Source organism: Phyllosticta capitalensis, assembly GCF_038381095.1.
Source record: "Phyllosticta capitalensis strain CBS 128856 chromosome Unknown BKA78scaffold_2, whole genome shotgun sequence".
Classification (NCBI taxonomy): Eukaryota; Fungi; Ascomycota; class Dothideomycetes; order Botryosphaeriales; family Phyllostictaceae; genus Phyllosticta; species Phyllosticta capitalensis.
In genome coordinates this window covers 2,990,833-3,007,269 of record NW_027117440.1, presented here as the reverse complement: position 1 = coordinate 3,007,269, position 16,437 = coordinate 2,990,833, and the positions used below count along the sequence as shown (strand labels likewise).

At 54.8% G+C, this 16,437-nt stretch overlaps 8 protein-coding genes across 8 annotated transcripts; 5 read left to right on the top strand and 3 right to left on the bottom strand.

Annotated features, from left to right (window-relative positions):
• Positions 1-406: 406 nt before the first annotated feature.
• Positions 407-1,793, top strand: BKA78DRAFT_86989 (ClpP/crotonase-like domain-containing protein). The gene is made up of 2 exons (XM_066893883.1): positions 407-835; positions 994-1,793. The coding sequence occupies exons 1-2, from the start codon at positions 598-600 to the stop codon at positions 1,611-1,613; spliced, it is 858 nt and encodes a 285-aa protein (XP_066748329.1). The 5' UTR covers positions 407-597; the 3' UTR covers positions 1,614-1,793.
• On the bottom strand, positions 1,724-2,680 carry BKA78DRAFT_350319 (uncharacterized protein; the record flags this gene model as incomplete). Its single annotated transcript, XM_066890972.1, has 2 exons — positions 1,724-2,553; positions 2,617-2,680. 2 exons carry the CDS (start codon positions 2,678-2,680, stop codon positions 1,724-1,726), a joined length of 894 nt encoding a protein of 297 aa, XP_066748328.1.
• A 267-nt stretch (positions 2,681-2,947) lies between these two features.
• Positions 2,948-5,988, top strand: BKA78DRAFT_307143 (uncharacterized protein). Its single transcript, XM_066887831.1, has 7 exons — positions 2,948-3,642; positions 3,695-3,720; positions 3,774-4,169; positions 4,217-4,733; positions 4,787-5,114; positions 5,187-5,474; positions 5,529-5,988. The coding sequence occupies exons 1-7, from the start codon at positions 3,200-3,202 to the stop codon at positions 5,616-5,618; spliced, it is 2,088 nt and encodes a 695-aa protein (XP_066748327.1). The 5' UTR covers positions 2,948-3,199; the 3' UTR covers positions 5,619-5,988.
• A 131-nt stretch (positions 5,989-6,119) lies between these two features.
• On the bottom strand, positions 6,120-6,810 carry BKA78DRAFT_350317 (uncharacterized protein; the record flags this gene model as incomplete). Its single annotated transcript, XM_066890971.1, has 2 exons — positions 6,120-6,702; positions 6,785-6,810. The coding sequence occupies 2 exons, from the start codon at positions 6,808-6,810 to the stop codon at positions 6,120-6,122; spliced, it is 609 nt and encodes a 202-aa protein (XP_066748326.1).
• Positions 6,811-8,167: 1,357 nt separating this feature from the next.
• BKA78DRAFT_307137 (uncharacterized protein) lies at positions 8,168-9,647 on the top strand. Its single transcript, XM_066887830.1, has one exon. The coding sequence runs from the start codon at positions 8,189-8,191 to the stop codon at positions 9,173-9,175; it is 987 nt and encodes a 328-aa protein (XP_066748325.1). The 5' UTR covers positions 8,168-8,188; the 3' UTR covers positions 9,176-9,647.
• Positions 9,648-9,804: 157 nt separating this feature from the next.
• BKA78DRAFT_292983 (uncharacterized protein) lies at positions 9,805-10,404 on the top strand (the record flags this gene model as incomplete). Its single annotated transcript, XM_066886137.1, has 1 exon — positions 9,805-10,404. One exon carries the CDS (start codon positions 9,805-9,807, stop codon positions 10,402-10,404), a length of 600 nt encoding a protein of 199 aa, XP_066748324.1.
• A 974-nt stretch (positions 10,405-11,378) lies between these two features.
• On the top strand, positions 11,379-12,344 carry BKA78DRAFT_292982 (uncharacterized protein; the record flags this gene model as incomplete). Its single annotated transcript, XM_066886136.1, has 1 exon — positions 11,379-12,344. One exon carries the CDS (start codon positions 11,379-11,381, stop codon positions 12,342-12,344), a length of 966 nt encoding a protein of 321 aa, XP_066748323.1.
• A 3,207-nt stretch (positions 12,345-15,551) lies between these two features.
• BKA78DRAFT_307132 (uncharacterized protein) lies at positions 15,552-16,238 on the bottom strand. Its single transcript, XM_066887829.1, has one exon. The coding sequence runs from the start codon at positions 16,101-16,103 to the stop codon at positions 15,777-15,779; it is 327 nt and encodes a 108-aa protein (XP_066748322.1). The 5' UTR covers positions 16,104-16,238; the 3' UTR covers positions 15,552-15,776.
• Between the last annotated feature and the right edge of the window lie 199 nt (positions 16,239-16,437).

Below are 16,437 nucleotides of genomic sequence, written 5' to 3'. Positions count from 1 at the left end.
ACGTTGGATTTCGGCCAGCCGGCTGAAATTGTTCAACATGACGTCACGGAAACGTCCTGAGGCAATGAAGACCTAGAAGTTGAGGGAGAGCTTGACTTTGACCAACTCATTGAAGCAATCTCAATCCTTTGCGTCCCGGGAGCAGTTTGTTCTGCAAAGCCAGCGTGAAGTGCTGACAGGGAAGGGGCAAGATGGGCGTAGACCAAATCAGGCATAGTCACGCTCCCTTGCAAAAAGACGGACGACCCTGAATCCAGCCATGAACACCATCGGCCAAGTCTCGATATCACAAAAGGTCAATGTCCGCAGCGTCGAAAGACTGATGTCGTCCTCAATGGCCAAGAAAGAGCTGCAGCAGCCGAAAGTAATCAGCGGGACAAGGATACCTCGGCCCAGCATGGCGGACAAGCAAGTTCCCCACCCGCGCTCAACACCAAAAGCACCATGCAGCCCGCAGACGTGTCGCGGGAGCATAATCCTTCTGCAACGTCACAAAGCCTTTCTTTGCTCTTGCCACCGCATCTCTAGCCTTTTCCTCACCCGTACACCATCTCTCAATTCTTCTTGTTTGATTGTTGTTGAAAAGTTCGTTGCACAATGGCAACCCCCAAATTCACATATCCCCCGCCGCGCACGCAGTACTGTCTGCTCTCCTTCCCCGCACCGTTTGTGCTGCTGGTGACGCTCAATCGCCCGCGCGATCTCAATTGCATCAATGGAGCTGGCCACGTCGAGCTCGATGCCGTCTGGTCCTGGATGGACCGCGAGCCTTCGCTGCGCGTGGGCATCGTCACCGGAGCTGGCCGCGCGTTTTGCGCTGGTGCGGATCTGAAAGGTGAGATTTTTTTGGCATCCGTTTCCTTTTGGTCGTCTTTATGTCTTTTGTCCTTTTCATCTTTCTGTGTTCCCCTGAGCACGTTGTGGCATGCTGCTGGATATCACGTTGCTCGCCACTTTCTCCGATCGTATACAGCATTCTAACACACCTCACAGAATGGCATCAAAGCAACCTAGACTCGACGCCGAAGCCATCCTTCATCGCGGGCGGCTTCGGCGGGCTCTCGCGGCGCTCGGGCCTCAAGCCCGTCATCGCCGCCGTCAACGGGCTGGCCATGGGCGGCGGCTGCGAGATGATAGTCAACGCCGACCTGGTGTACGCAGCACCGCGTGCCGTGTTCGCTCTGCCGGAGGCCAAACGCGGGGTCATAGTGCTCGCGGGCGCCCTGCCGCGCCTTGTGCGCACCGTTGGCCGCCAGCGCGCCATGGAGATGGCGCTCACGGGCCGCAATGTCTCGGCGCAGGAGATGATGGGTTGGGGTGTTGTCAATGGGGTTGTTGGAGATGGAGATGGTCCCGAGACGCCGGTTTTGGAGAGGAAGGTTGTCAAGGAGGCGTTGAGGGTTGCGGGCGAGATTGCGGCGAACAGTCCCGATTCCGTCATAATCAACCGCGAGGGCGTCAAGATTGGATGGGAAGGAGTTGGAGTTGAAGAGGGGACAAGACTTTGGGCAGACATGATGGGCGCGAGAACACAAGACAGGGTAAATATGGAGGAAGGAGTAAAAGCCTTTGTGGAGAAGAGAAAGCCGGTGTGGAGAACTCCAAAGCTGTAGAGTCGCTTTCGGTTTCGCGTCGGTGTTGAATTTGGAGTCGTTCAAGAAATTCAAGCAAAAGCAACGCAGCCTTACCGCGACTCAGGACCATTTTGATCTTTGCATCATTACTACCTCAAAACGCCAATATGCACGATGAAGCCCGAGTTTTCCCTTAGCTCCTTTGACAGGTGCTCGTCCGGGATCTTCCAGACCCTGAAGCGCTTGTGAAAAGTCACGAGCCAGCGCTCAAAGACTTCGTACGTCCTCAGCTGCTGGGCAATGATGCAGTAGGTAGGGGGTGCTCCTTCGAAGTGGGCGCGCTGAGCACAAACCTCGGCACACGTGTTAACGAACGGCTCGACCAGAGCCTCATTGTAGATGCAGTCGCAGGCAACTACTGCATCCACGCCACCATGGCTTGCGCCACTCCCTTTCGCCAGGTTGAGCTGGTGGAAGAGACCCTCAACAGAATCCGACTCCCAGTCCAACGTGGCCGTTTCGATTCTTGCGGCCGAAACATCCGCTGCCTTTGTCCGCTTACTGCCGGACTGCCTAGTCGAAGAATCCGCCGTGCTCCAGTTCTCGGCAATGTTCTGCCTCAGTAGCTTAAGCACGTAGTCTTGGTCTGTGGCTATGTATCTGCCAATGTGTGGCGCCAAGGCTAGTGGAACTATGCCTGCAACGCCGCAGCCAAGCTCCAACACTGTCGACGACGCTGTCAAGGCGTTGGATTTCCAGAGAAGACTTTCTTGGGCGGCAACGTATTGCGCAAACAGCGGAGTGACCTTCCACACAACGGCCCCGGTGCTGCCTTGGGAGCGGTTGGAGGTTAGCAGTCCGAGGGATTGCTGGATGGTGAAGTCTCGGCCGGCTACTGAAATGTCGAGCGTCGAGGACTTGGGGTCGACAATCCCCAGAGCGTGCGACGGAATGTCCTGAGAGAAGACGAGAAAGGCGTCTGCCAGGGGTGCGTTTTAGCAGCCCTTGAAATAGCTTCTTTCCCCATGCGTTGTTTTTTTACCTTCTTCAGGGTCGGAAATTTCGTCGCCGCATTGGGAGAGGACGGTGCGGAGCGGCAGATCCATAGAGGCGGCGCTGGTGACAGGATTCGCTGAGGCTGACGGGCGTTTAGGCGTTGCGGCGTCCGGCGGGAGTCCGTTGGTGGTGAGCAGCACAAGAGAGCATCCGCGGAGTGAGGTGGAAGCTGGGTGAAGGCCTGAAGGCTCCACGGGCCCTGCTGCCAGTCATCTTGACGTGTTGGCCGGGGGCGGCTGTTCAACGGAACCTGGCTGGCACTCGACGTCACCGGATCCGTCCAGCCAACCGCAGTGCAGCGCTCCTCACAGCCAACCCAACCAACCCTCTCTCTCGCCAGCCGGGCAGCCGTTACCATCCACTTCACTCATCCTGGCCCTTGACTACCTTACGTCCTCCCACCTCCTCACCTGCAACGTTCCACCATTGCCTTTCTCTTTCAAATTCTCCCTCCGACCCGTTGCCCCCAAGCGCAGTCGCGTCTCCCTTTACAATCCGCCGACTCCTCTCTCCATTTTGTCCTTGATCCCCGCCCTTCCTAGCTCCTCGCTCCCCGCCCTGTCATCATCATGACGGACCTCAAGAGTCTGTACCCGCAGCCGCGCTGCTACAAGTCGCCGCCCTTCACCGTCGAAGTCCCCGGCGCCGAAAAGGTCGATGGCGAAACCCTGCCCCGCCGCAACGTCCGCACCAAGGACGCCCTGAAGCTGCGGCCTCAAGAGGACATTGCAACCATCTACGACATCCTCAAGTACTCTTCGGCAAAGTTCGGCAATGCAAAGGCTGTGGGCTCGCGCAAGCTCATCACGACGCACACCGAAACCAAGAAGCTGAAGAAGGTTGTGGATGGCAAGGAGCAAGAATTTGACAAGAAGTGGACCTATTTCGAGCTTGGTCCCTACAACTACTTGAGCTTTGTGGAATATGAGAAGCTCGCTCTTCAAATCGGTTCTGGTCTGCGGAAAATTGGGCTGAACAGCCCTGACAGGGTGCACATTTTTGCTGCCACTAGGTAAGCGCTGCATTGTTAGTTGCATCGCGGGCACTGCTGACATTTTGGGAAGCGTGCATTGGCTTGCTACTGCTCATGGTGAGTGCACTAGCTCTATGCGCATTTTGCGCAATCCAATCTGACGTTTCTAGGCGCCGTATCGCAGTCGATGCCCATTGTCACCGCCTACGACACCCTCGGAGAGGAAGGTCTTAGACACTCGCTCGAGCAAACCCACGCAAAGGCCATCTTCCTCGACCCCCACCTGCTCACCAAGCTTATCAAGCCTCTCGACACTGCCAAGGACATTCAGCATGTCATTTACAACTCCCAGAGCGAGGTCAAGGAAGAGGACATTGAGAAGCTCAAGGAGGCGCACCCTCACCTCACCATTAGGAGCTTCGAGGAGCTGAGGAAGCTCGGCGAGGACAGCATGGTCGACCCCGTTCCCCCCTCCACAGACGATCTTTGCTGCATCATGTACACTTCCGGCTCTACCGGCACACCCAAGGGTGTCCTGCTCAAGCACAAGAACGTCGTCGCTGCCAGTAAGTGTTTTGCCTACTCCTGCGAAAACAAAGCTAATTTGAGGTAGTCGCTGGTGTGGACGTGATTGTTGGTCCTTACCTCGGTCCTGGCGATGGCCTCCTCACCTACCTTCCGGCCGCGCATATTCTCGAGTTCGTCTTTGAAAATGCCGCCCTCTACTGGGGTGGCACCATGGGCTACGGAAACCCCCGCACTTTGTCGGACCAGTCCGTCCGCAACTGCAAGGGTGATATCCGAGAGTTCAGGCCGACCGTCCTCGTCGGTGTTCCCGCAGTTTGGGAGTCGGTGAAGAAGGGCATTGTCGGAAAGGTTGCAGGAGGCGGATTCCTCGTTAAGAACATGTTCTGGGGTGCCATGGCTGCAAAGAACTTCCTCATGAGGACCAAGCTCCCCGGCGCTGGTCTCCTTGACTCCATCGTCTTCAACAAGATCAAGGACGCGACTGGCGGCAGGCTGAGAATCACTATGAATGGTGGCGGCCCGATCGCGAAAGACACGCAGAACTTCATCTCCATGTCCATCACTCCTATGATCAGCGGTTACGGCTTGACCGAGACCTCAGCGTAAGTGATGCTGCAGTGCATGTGAAGTTGGCTTGGCTGATCACAGACCACAGTATGGGTGCGCTCATGGATCCCCTGGCTTACACTCCCGACGCTCTTGGCGAAATCCCCGGCTGCGTCGAGCTCAAGTTGGTCGACTTTGCCGATGCAGGCTACTTTTCGACCAACAAGCCTCCTCAGGGAGAAATCTGGATCCGTGGCGGTGGTGTCTCGGACGGCTATCTGGACCTCGAGAAGGAGACCAAGGAGTCTTTCACCGCAGACGGCTGGTTCAAGACTGGCGACATTGGTGAATTCGACGACAAGGGACAGCTGCGCATCATCGACCGCAAGAAGAACCTTGTCAAGACCTTGGCCGGAGAATACATTGCATTGGAAAAGGTAACGCCACTCCCCCCTGCGTATTCGTTTGTCATGCGACTCGAAGAGTAAGACACTGATCATTTGAAACAGCTTGAGTCCATTTACCGTTCGGCCACCGTTGTCGCAAACATCTGCGTTTATGCCGCCCAAGACAAGCACAAGCCCATTGCCATTATTGTGCCCGCCGAACCCGCGTTGAAGAAGCTTGCCTCCGAGAAGGGCGTCTCGGGCGAGCACTTGGAGGAGTTGTGCCACGACCCGAAGATCAACAGTGCCGTACTGCAACAGATGCAACAGGCTGGAAAGGCTGGCGGTCTGGCGAGCTTTGAGATTATCGACGGCGTCGTATTGGCCGACGAGGAGTGGACGCCCCAGAACGTAAGTTGTCTTTGCTCTCTCAATCGCGCATCAAGTGCCAATCATCTTTTGCAGGGCCTTGTTACCGCTGCTCAGAAGCTGAACCGCAAGGGCATCTTGGACAAGTACAAGAAGGACGTAGAGAAGGCTTACGCCCACTCGTAATCCCAGTCCAATCAAAAATGGCGAGTTGGTCAAAATAATTCATGGGCAAGAAGGGTCCGCAGGCATTAATCGTTTCTTCCTCTTTTCCTCTTTTGCTTTTACTATTTTCTTGGAGAAGTCGACCCTTTCTTTGTGTGCTTTGGCGGAGACGGCGGGTTGGAGTTGAACTGGAGAGGCTGGCTCAGTCCATATCCTTCTTTTTCTTGAGTGATGCCAGTTGGCTCAAATTTACTAGGGTCCTACTTGACAAGAGATGATGTGAACTTTGTCTTTTTCGTTTAGACTTATATGTGGAGTAGGGTGAGTGATAGTCATTGGTCGTTGATTGTCAAAAATATGTGTTTATGCCCAGCCCCCTCGAAATCTCAATTGACGTTCTCGCAGCAAAAGACGTGTCGCCATTCCCAATCTATACATACCCGCAGACAAATCCCGTCGCCAATCGAACCCAGCCCGCCCATCGTCCTCTCGCTGCCCTCTAACCATCTCCAACAAATCTTTTCAATCCTCTGGCCACGCACACGCCTCGCCCATGCCCCATCGCGCCAGCCTCAACACCTTGATCTTTCCCCCCTCCATCTCATACGTCCCCCAATACCTCACCGCCATCGGCCTGCCCCGCCTCAACTCAACACCATGCAGCGGTCCGCCCTCAGTCGGGAACTTGTCGTCCTCGTCGTCGTCCTCCTGCTTCCTCTCGCCGCTCGGCTCAAACACAAACACGGCGTCCAACTCGGCCATGATGTACCGCCCGTCCGGCGTCCACGTCACAATCCTCGGGACCAACTTCTCCTTCAGCCCGGCCGCGCGCGCCCCGCCGAAGAGCGCGACCACCGTACTAAGTGGTGTGAGCGTCATGCTGGGGTCGGAGGAGCCGACGGCACTGGCGCCGGAGCCGGAGGGCGGCAGGGCGCTGGAGACGTAGGCGAGCGAGTCGTCGTAGTGGCGGGAGAGGGATTCGAGGGGGAGCGGGGAGGAGGAGGAAGAGGTGGCGTTGTAATCGCGGATGTAGTCGGCGTATGAGAAGGAGTTGAAGAGGTGCGGTGGGGGGAGGGCGAGGGAGGGGGGAGAGGTTGGCGCGGGTCTGGATGTTCATTGTTAGCCTTTGGATCTTGAAGGGTGACGAGCTGCTGTGGTGTTGAGTCGACGTGCTGAAAGGAGCTGACTTTTTGGGTGTCGCGGAGAGCGGCATGGTTGGCAACTTCGGTCTTCGATACTTGATGAACGCGACTCAATTGGTCCTTTGCGAGGTCGGCAGTTGGTGTTGATGGGAATAAGAGCTGGTCCAACTTCTCTTCCACTCTTCTTTTATCTTTCCAGAAACCTCTCTAGCGTGCGTACGGACGGCTGTATCATATATGCCGTTCCTCCCGCCGCACCACATCCTTCCCGCTCTCTCGCCTTCACGTTCAAACAGGCGTATCCGCACCCGAATCCGAGTCGTATCATTTGCCCAGCTCAGGCACAGTTACGTAGGCTCCAACCAACCACCAGTGGCATTGCGTAGTTTGTGTCGAAATACCTAGGTTCGTGCGAAAATTTCCTTTTGGAGTTGGAGCGGGACGGGGATGGCGTGAGTATTTTGGTGTTTTTTTGCGGGGAGGCGCACGTGGGGCAGACCTGGTAATTGAGAACGGGAGTTGGCGAGTGGTGCCTGGGATGGCGTTGGTGGTTGTTTGATAGCTGCACATCATGTACTTCGTAGGCTTCTGTACGCTCCTTTTGCTGCGTCTTTTGGGATTGTTTAGTGGTTTCTTCGTGGAGTTGATTGATTGCACATCGTGCTGCTCTCGGCTCGCTCTCATCGTACTTTTTCATCTCTTATTAACCGGCACTGCTCCAATGTCATCAAACGGTGCTCAAACAGCGACAGAATTGTGCCGTGATAGTGAGTATCGGCATTGAAAACACGTTCTCTCTTCTGTCGCATCGTCTGCATCCAATCCACAGACATCAGTTGGTGCTGGGAAAGAGAGCTGTGCGGTTCTTTTCAAGATTCCTCTTGTCGTCATTAGCAGTTTCTCGAGTATACTGACGTCAATCTTGCAGCCTTGCATGTTGAGGCAAGACGAGAGCCAAATGTAAGAGATGTTTGTCGGAGATAAGGGGCGACACAAGACCGACGGAGGACAACGCGCGACCACGTGATGGGCACGATTGATGGTGCCCATTAGCTTCAGGCCGAAAACAGGTGAGTTTTTTCTGAAGTTCATCAAATACTCATTGACTTTTGATCATCGACGATGGACAGACAGCAATTCTTGGTCTGCATTGAAGGAGTGCTTGACGGGAATGATGCCGGCCTTTGATGGCTCGTGCACCTCAATAACCTTACAGCGACGCGCGAAAAAGCAAACGACGCGTCAAGCAAGAGCAATGAGCCAGGTCATTTTGGTCAATTGCCCAATTGGACCACTTCCCTTCTCCGCATAGTCTCCAGTCCCGGCAACAGCCATGGAACCACCTCCTCCCTCATAAAGTCGCCGCGACTCCTCGCCTCTTCTCCTCGACGCTCTCGTCCCATCTCTCTTCTTCTCAGACTCCGTCTTCCTCATCGAACAGTTGCCACAATGTCGCCCCTCAAACCTAGTTGCCAAGTCTGCGGCCCTCAGGAACGTCTCCTTCGGTGCAGTGCCTGCAAAGCAGTATCCTACTGTGGCCAAGAGCATCAAGCTGCCGACAGACCGCAGCACAAGAAGCAATGCAAAGAGATCAAGAACAACCGACTCAAGCTCGAACGCGAAGAGGCCGAAATGCGAGCCAAGCCGGACGACATGTTCCTACCACAACCAATCTTTGAAAAGGGCGTCGGAAATTTCTGGGGCATCTTGGATACTCGCGACTACATGCGGGCAAGGTGTGGAGTCGTCAACTCTCTGGTCGCTACCAATACCTTCGAAGGTCTCTCTCTCGCGATGGAGCACACCATGGACATGCTGCGTCTGTGCCGTTCAGACAACTTGGGAATGCGCACCCTCGTACCGGCTGTCCTCCTGCGCCTTGGAAAAGAGCAGGAGTGCTATGACTTCATCAAGTGGTGGGAAAAGATTTCAGAGGACAGCCACTACGACTGGGGAAACAACGAGCTGCCCTACCTGGACATCAAGGACGCCGACATCTTCGAGCCGGTCGACCTCTACTGCAAAAAGTTTGCGGACTTGTACAAAACCTTCGATGTGATGCTTCTCAAGATTCAACTTCTCTTGGACCTGCGGTCGCTGCAGAACTCGCAGGAGGTTTTCACCACTCTGGTCCAGAATCGGAAGGAAGAATTGCGAGCAAAGGGCCTTCAGCAACTGATCGAGACCTTGGAGTCCCAGATCCAGCAGCTTTACAATGCGCTGAAAAGGGCAAACGCGAACCTCTGGCCTGTCTTCATCAACCCAGAGCCCCACTTCGCCGCAAACCCGCCATACTACTCTCGAGGTGAGCTGTCGGAGGCCCAGCTCGCACTCAAAAATTCCTATCAGGCGTGGAGAGAGACGCCTGGATCGACTGATGTTGTTCGCAACTTGATGGTGCTGGATCCCGACTTCCCCAATGTTCAGTCGACTTAAAGCAAGTCTTGCCGGTATTATGCTTCGTGCTCGGAGTTTTGCTCGCTATCATTGAGCAGCATGGGGACAGTCGAGAAGGACGATCCGCCTGTGTGGTGTTACTGAGTATTGACAGCGCTATGGATGGTCTTCATGTTTGAACTCTATCATGTATTCAAGAATGAGGACGACATTTTATTGTGAGTAACAGCATACAATCACTAGGTTGTTGACATGTCGCCGCAGTCGAGTTCCGACAGCAAGTGATATGGACAGCTAATATGGGTGTGTCTGAACTGCCACATCTTCTCATTGATCCCACTCTTAGCCTTCTGGTTCCACAACTCTACATACGACGTCTTTCTTAGGCCCATGGCAATCCCCACCCTTCGTCTCCTGCTTCGTCTCCTGAGCTCCACGACAAGTTTGTTGATACGAAATCAGCACATCATTCAGCTTAGTTGCTTCCTGGTTTGCGCCCAATGGCTATATATGTAAACTCAGAAACCTTGAACCCTGTTGCGCGTATCGCGTACCGCGTTCCACGTAGCGCGTTGAGCTACCCATATTAAGTAATTTCGGCCGCAACTTAAGTTCGTCGTGTCTTCCGCGATCAGATTTTGATCCTACTTTGTCCACCTCATCCAAATATGTCTTTCAGAGTCTCGGCCGATACTCCTCAATCTTTGCTTCAGAAGGCACATTGCCGTATTTGCGACCGCGGGGAGTCTATCTTTCTTTGCAACCACTGCGACGTCGTGCCATATTGCAGCCGCGAACATATGATGACCGACAAAGCAGCACATAGACGCGTTTGCAGGAAAATCAACCAGGCGCGCGTCTTTGTGAACGACTGCGACGCCGGACTTCAGGGAAGAGCGCGATACGACTGGAACGAGGACACTGACAGCCCGTGGCAGTGGCCGAGCTTTAACAGGTACATGAAAGCCCGTCGCCTTGAGCTGGAAACACTCATGACAGCGGAAAGTTATGAGGCTTACGAAAAGGCGTGGCTGCAGGCCAGAGAAATGCTTCTCCTGGCCAACATTGATCAACTGGAAATCGACTTCTACTCGCCGTATCTGCTGTTGCGCATGGGAAAAGAGCAGGAGCTGTACGACTTTCTGAAGTGGTATGAGTCGCATGTTCCGGATCAGCACTTTCGCGATTTCGAAAACAACAACGCCGAGTACAAGAATGCCGATTTCTCGGGCCAGTCGACATATTCTGCCGTCCATATTCAGATCTGAACACAGCCTTCACCGTCATGCTCCTCAAAGGCAAGATTTTACTGGACCTCCAAAAACTGCTCGACGAACCCGGACGCGACGTTTCTCAAGTTATCACCAACCGGCTGAACGACGCCAGCGTGGTCCACCATGACTCGCAGCACCGTTGGCTCATCTACCACACGGACGCCCAGATCCGCCAGCTCTTTCGCGCCATCAAGCAAACGTGGCCCTGGATGTGGTCGGCTTTCCTCCGGCCCCATCGGCACTTGAAGACGGATTATTACGGCTGGATTGAGGGAACGGAGATGGAGGTCTGTTTTGCGCTCCAGAGGACGCACAAGCTTTGGAAGTTGATGCCAGAAGTCATCGAGATGTTCCGCGGCCTGGCACTGCATGATCGGCAGACTCCCATCTGAAGCTATGGCGCAGGATAATTCCGAAATCGTCAAATGACATCAACCGAACAGTGCTGGCTTTTGTTAGTGAGGATTCCACCTTTTCTTCTTGTCACGCTCTCTCAAATTTGGTCTCTGAATAGCAACAAAGTCATGAGTAATGTAGATTTGGTTCATTCGATCAAGTCGCTGCCTTATCCGCACCAGTTGTCAATCCAATCGAATCCTCCAGTTGTGTTGCCGAATTGCCGAAAATGGTATGGTGTTGTGGTTCCATGCCCTCTGATTGGCCGATCCTTCTTGTTCGTAGTCTTTGCACGACCTCCTTACATACCACCTTAATATCTGTACGCGCCGATATCTTGCTTGATGCGTCGCCGACGAGAAACAAAATTGAGGTGAGACCACGACTCACTTCGCTCTATTCTACAACACCAAAAGCAGACCTTCACTTTTGCGTCACGTGTACCGGATAGGGCCTCCGAAAAGCGGATCCGCGCTGTTACGTATACGATTCTCCTGCGTCTTCCTCGCCTTTTTGTACATTTGATTGCTCCGACTACCCAGCACCTCATCAACACCATCGTTCCGAAAACAATGAGGGCGAGGCAAGATGTCTCTCCGCGCTCCTTGATCCGGGATCAATGCCGCGTCTGCAACCGCATCGAGAGCCCTCGTCTCTGCACTCTTTGCAATGTCGTCCCGTACTGCTGCCGCGATTGCATGCTGGGAGATAGATCAGAACACAGGAGGTTTTGCAGAAAAATCAACGACGCACGCGTCGCCATCTGCGACACCGAAGGCAAGATCCAAAGCAGACTGCAAGAAGACACGGAGAATCCCTGGCGCTGGCCCAGTTTTCACCGGTACATGGAAGCCAGACGATCTGAGATCGACGCTCTTATCGCCGTGGACACCTACGAGGCGTACAAAAGAGCATGGCATCAAGCGAAGGACATGCTGTTGTTCAGCAAGGAAGACGTGTTGGGGATACACTACTACATCCCATTCTTGCTGATTCGACTGCGCAAGGAGCAGAGGCTTTTCGACTACTTGAACTGGTACGCCTGTCGTCCTGGTGAGAGCATACGCGAGCTCGATCTTCCCGAGTACACCAAAAAGGACATTTTCGACTGGTTCGACGTGGACAACAATACTGAAACACGAGGTTCCCTCTATTTCTTCACGCTCCTCATCCTCCTCAAGACCAAATTCCTCATCGACATCTACGACCTCGAAAGGCCGCCCGAGGAGCGTGGCGACATCGCCAAACCCGTCTCCCGCAGGCTGCGCAATGCCTCAGCCAGGGACCTGCAAAGGTTCAAGGAACATCTCAGTTTTCAGATCTGTCTCCTCCACGACCTGAGGAACTTTAAGAATCCCTACTTCTGGCAAGCTTTCACTCAACCAAACCGCTTCCTGAACGTTGAAATCAACCCGAATTGGCAGCAGGGGTCTTTTGAGGAGGCCCAGTTTGTCCTCCAGAAGACTCATAGGGCCTGGAATGCAATCCCTGAGGCCCGCGCAGCGGTACAAGACTTGCAACGACGTCGATGGCAGTAGGTTGTCTGACGTTCTGGGGGAGCGGCCGACCTTCAATTTGCATTGCCGATCAAGCCAAATCGCTTTGCAACAACATCGGCGGCGCGAATCAACACATCTGGTCTCATTTTCCTGCGTCTCAGGCGGATGTGAGAGCCACTAGCCTCCAAGCTCAAACCAGGATCGATCCAGGAGGCCAAGTTTGTGCTCCAACAAACTAACGATGCTTGGTCACCGACCTCAGATGCTCATGAGGAGGTTTTAAGCCGTAGAGCAAGGCATCGAAGCAGTGCAGAACGGAGGAGACTGGAGAAAAGGGGCCATAAGGATGGAAATTTCTTATGTAGAAAGTCATCCCATTTTGAACGATCGAGTCTCGAAGAGCTTTGACATGACGACTGTGCGCATCCCTCATAGCGTCATCTTAGCGTCGACCTGTGGTGACTGCGAGAGTCATTGGTGACAAGCAGTCACCCACAGCGATTTGTAGACGTCAGTATATACCTCCATGATTGGACTGTACTCTAAAAGGCCCTCCCTCATCGTCATACCCAAACCCCAGATAGGCAGCCGACCAATGAGAAGTACGTCTCAAAGTGCACGCTCCATCCAGTCAAAGAGTCAAGGAAACGCACCTCATCGGCTTGCGCAACCACTGCTGGTCGAATCCGAATCCGAATCCCAGGCTACAGACAGCCCGCCATGCTCAAAGAGGGGGTCAGATCAAGCCGATTGGGCCGTCACGCATAGCGTCTCGTCGTTTACATACGGTTGGTAGGGAGGGGTGCTTGGTTGGTGCTGGGTGTCGCGCGCGCGTTGGACGGAGTTTGTCACGAACGCCTCGCATGACGTTGGCCTACCGCGGCCGCATGCCAGGCCTCTGAGATGTCTGTCGGCGCCTGCGCCTTTTCCAGAAGGCGCGCCGGCCCAACAAATGCAGACGACGGACCGGGAATCAGGGGCGATAGCCCGTTTGCATGCCGCACTGAATCTCGGGTGGAAAATATGGTGGCGGAGCGTCAAGGCTCGAGGAAAACGCCGCTGCCGTCGCGCTGACAGAAGGACACACAGACTGTTTTTCGGGCAGACGAGACCCGCGATAGCTGGCGGTTGGTGATGGTCACGAAGTCCACCCACGTCAGAAGGTTTTTGCTTTTTGCGACACAGGAGGCTGTTCAGCCATTTTCATCAAACGGGGCAGTCCTGTTCGACAATAGCGACTGCGACCAGCCGAGTCAACGGACACCATCTCTGAGAAGGCTTCAAATAGCGTGCCGATTGTGATTAACATCGCAAGCCACGATCTTGACAGCACAGTGACACGGCGTTGGAGGTGCGAGGGAGGGGAAAGAGGGAGCAGCAGGGCGGGCAACCCGGACCAGGTCGTGGCAGGCCAGACCTCGAATGAGAAAAGAACGCACGCCGCGTTTTGTGTCTGAAGCGTTCTTGCGCAAAACATGCACCTGACGACCTCGCGTCGTACACAGAGAGAGACTCGACCGACGGCCAACCACGATGCGGAAGGACCCGGCGACGGGCGACGATGATGATGTGGTTGGTGGTTTTGAGTGCTCCCGACGCGAGACGACAAGAGCGCATCCATCCTCTTTGGGCACAACCTCCGTTCGCATCATGGTCTAGACGGGCGATCAACCTACCATTTGCAGGAAGCGCGAGCACCAGCCCTCTCTTCCCCATCTAAAATAGCTCGTTACCTGAGTCCAGCAGCGAGTAGTCGACTGACAGTTCTCAGTCACGGCGTGACAGCGGTAACGTGTGAATGACGGCTGTCGCGTCGCCACGGGCAGGGTGTGGCATGTACAATACACACATCGACCGTGTGCGTTGAGTGGGATGGGCCGTCGCATGAACGTCGCGGAGGGCGGAACAGAGGCGTGTCCCTGGACGGTAAAGGCGCTGCGGATTCGCTCCTCTTTTTTGACAGGTTGGTCGTACCGCAGCACCGTTGGGGTGCGGAGCGAGATGGAAGAAGCCACAGTCGCACTGAACGGTCGGCACAAGTCGACTGCTGAGAGACGGATGTACAGTGACACCATCACCTTCATCTCTCGGTTGCCGCGTGGATGGTGGATTCAAAGGCGATGGTCTGGTGGCAGACATTCGGACAGGCCTATTGGACAGGAGAAGAGAAACACTATCTCAGCAAATCAGTATCCAAATGATATGCTTGGTCTGCCTCGGCAATACGTCGTCACGGTATGCAGGCGCGTCGGATCGCCCCGGTCAGTGCAGCGGAGAGCGGAGGTGGACACCTTCCGGGGAAGCAAGACCAACTTGAGCAGAAGACTAACAGCAGCAGCCATGTCTTGAGCAATGCTCGGACGACGTAGGACCACGGAAACCACGACAGCGCAACGCCCCTCTCATCTAAATTGGTTACACTGCGGAGCCTCGAGATGATGTTACACAAGCTCCACGTCCAGATGCACAGTCTGGCTGGGGTGGCAGGTCGCGAAGAATTTTGAGCCGAACTGCACGTTTTTTGATCTGTCAAATACTGAAGCCGATGCATCATACCTTTTCCACCGCTCGCTGCCCGACCTCGGTCTTCGATCATGAGACTTGATTCGACTGCCTGCCCCGTGTCCTGGAACACCGCCATGTAGTCGACGAGGTCATTTCGGTGTGGCGGGAGCCCACATGCGGCAACAGAATTCAGATGAGGCGGTCAAGTTGAGACCTCCACCGCCCAAGGAAAGTGTACATGAAAGGAGCGGTGAAGGCGTCACTCTTTGAATTGTGTCGATGCTGGATTGGTCTCGCTCGAGGCGGTCTGAATGTCCCTAGGGAACTGGCATGAATACAAGTACGAGCGTCTACCCTCGTCGCAGGCGGCAGCAAGACGGTCGTAGTGCTCCCAGTCAAAGTGCTCTCGACGGCTACCACCTCTTTTGACCATTTTGAAGACGCGCCCCTGCCAGCATCAAAGAGGGTCGACCATGAATGACGCTGTGGCAACTCAAGTCGACGTTGCGCCATGGACACAGCACAGCGCGTGCTGTGCGCCCTCCGAATCGAGTCCGTCCGTCAGTCAAAAACCACCCGCCACCATTCGTGCCTGTTTCTGAATCAAATATCTTGTTGTCTTGGCCCAGTCTGGCGACCAAACGCATGCTCCCGCTAGCCTTTTTGGCGTTGCCACGGTTGACACGGCAAGTCTTCCAGGGGCCGCCGCTTGTTGACGGATAGTCGCAGGACCAAGGTCTGCGCCGATTGGCACAGGTAGCAATCCACGCTGTGGTAGCATCAAAGGCCTCGCATACTGGGCCCGCGCGCAGAGGGAAGGATCGCATCCATGTCTGTCTGCTGGTCGACAAGCTCTCGTCTCGAATTTCCAAAATGACGCTTTTTCCCCATGACTTTCCAGTGATGGTGATCAACGGCGTGGGCGTGGACCCGGCCACAGTGAACGGACCCGTGACCGGTTGGAACTCAAGAGATGTGGAGGAAACACAAGGTGATCAGACTGCAATCTGGACAAACCGGGGCGCTTTCCCCAGGCCATACTGGGTGGAACTGGGCGGCTTTGCCCCCCAAAAGGCAAGCCGCATTGCTTGAAGGCCGGTGCAAGGTCCTTCCATGCAGACCAGGGACTGGTCCTTTTGCTCCTAACGCGTCCTGGACTTTTTGCATCTGTGCAAAGACCCTTCTTTTCCCACAGGCAGGGAAATGCAGTGACTGAGACATCCTCGACTGATATCGTCGTTGATCCTCCTCTCGCCCGCCAAGCAGCGGCCCGCTGCAGTCAAGAGGCGGCATTCGGTGAGAAGGCAGCCTCCTCAGCCTCCTACCATATTCCGCCCCCTTTGATGCTAACCGAGCAGTAGCAATCAATCCGTTCGCCGGTCTCGTCCTGGATTGTCAGTCAACAATCCGTGGCAACCTACAGCTGGCGCGCAAAGTCGTTTGGATCGAAAGAAGAAAGAAACTGGGCGAACGAACGTCCGAGCTTGGAACAGCCAGCGGCAGCTATAAGGTCATTCTGCGTCGTCACCGCTTCTGCCAGAAGGTGCTCGATTCGGATCTGCAATTTCCCTTTTGATCACCGAGGTACCGTACTCCTCCAAAAGACCGTCGACACGGGAGCGCCGTT

Bases quoted from the DNA above. Each gene is read 5' to 3' on its own strand.
- BKA78DRAFT_307132 (XM_066887829.1), bottom strand. From the start codon at position 16,103: ATGCCGCCTCTTGACTGCAGCGGGCCGCTGCTTGGCGGGCGAGAGGAG.
- BKA78DRAFT_307143 (XM_066887831.1), top strand. From the start codon at position 3,200: ATGACGGACCTCAAGAGTCTGTACCCGCAGCCGCGCTGCTACAAGTCG. The intron at 3,721-3,773 runs GTGAGTGCACTA...TGACGTTTCTAG, and splicing joins TTGGCTTGCTACTGCTCATG to GCGCCGTATCGCAGTCGATG. The intron at 5,475-5,528 runs GTAAGTTGTCTT...CATCTTTTGCAG, and splicing joins AGGAGTGGACGCCCCAGAAC to GGCCTTGTTACCGCTGCTCA.
- BKA78DRAFT_307137 (XM_066887830.1), top strand. From the start codon at position 8,189: ATGTCGCCCCTCAAACCTAGTTGCCAAGTCTGCGGCCCTCAGGAACGT.
- BKA78DRAFT_86989 (XM_066893883.1), top strand. From the start codon at position 598: ATGGCAACCCCCAAATTCACATATCCCCCGCCGCGCACGCAGTACTGT. The intron at 836-993 runs GTGAGATTTTTT...CACACCTCACAG, and splicing joins CGCTGGTGCGGATCTGAAAG to AATGGCATCAAAGCAACCTA.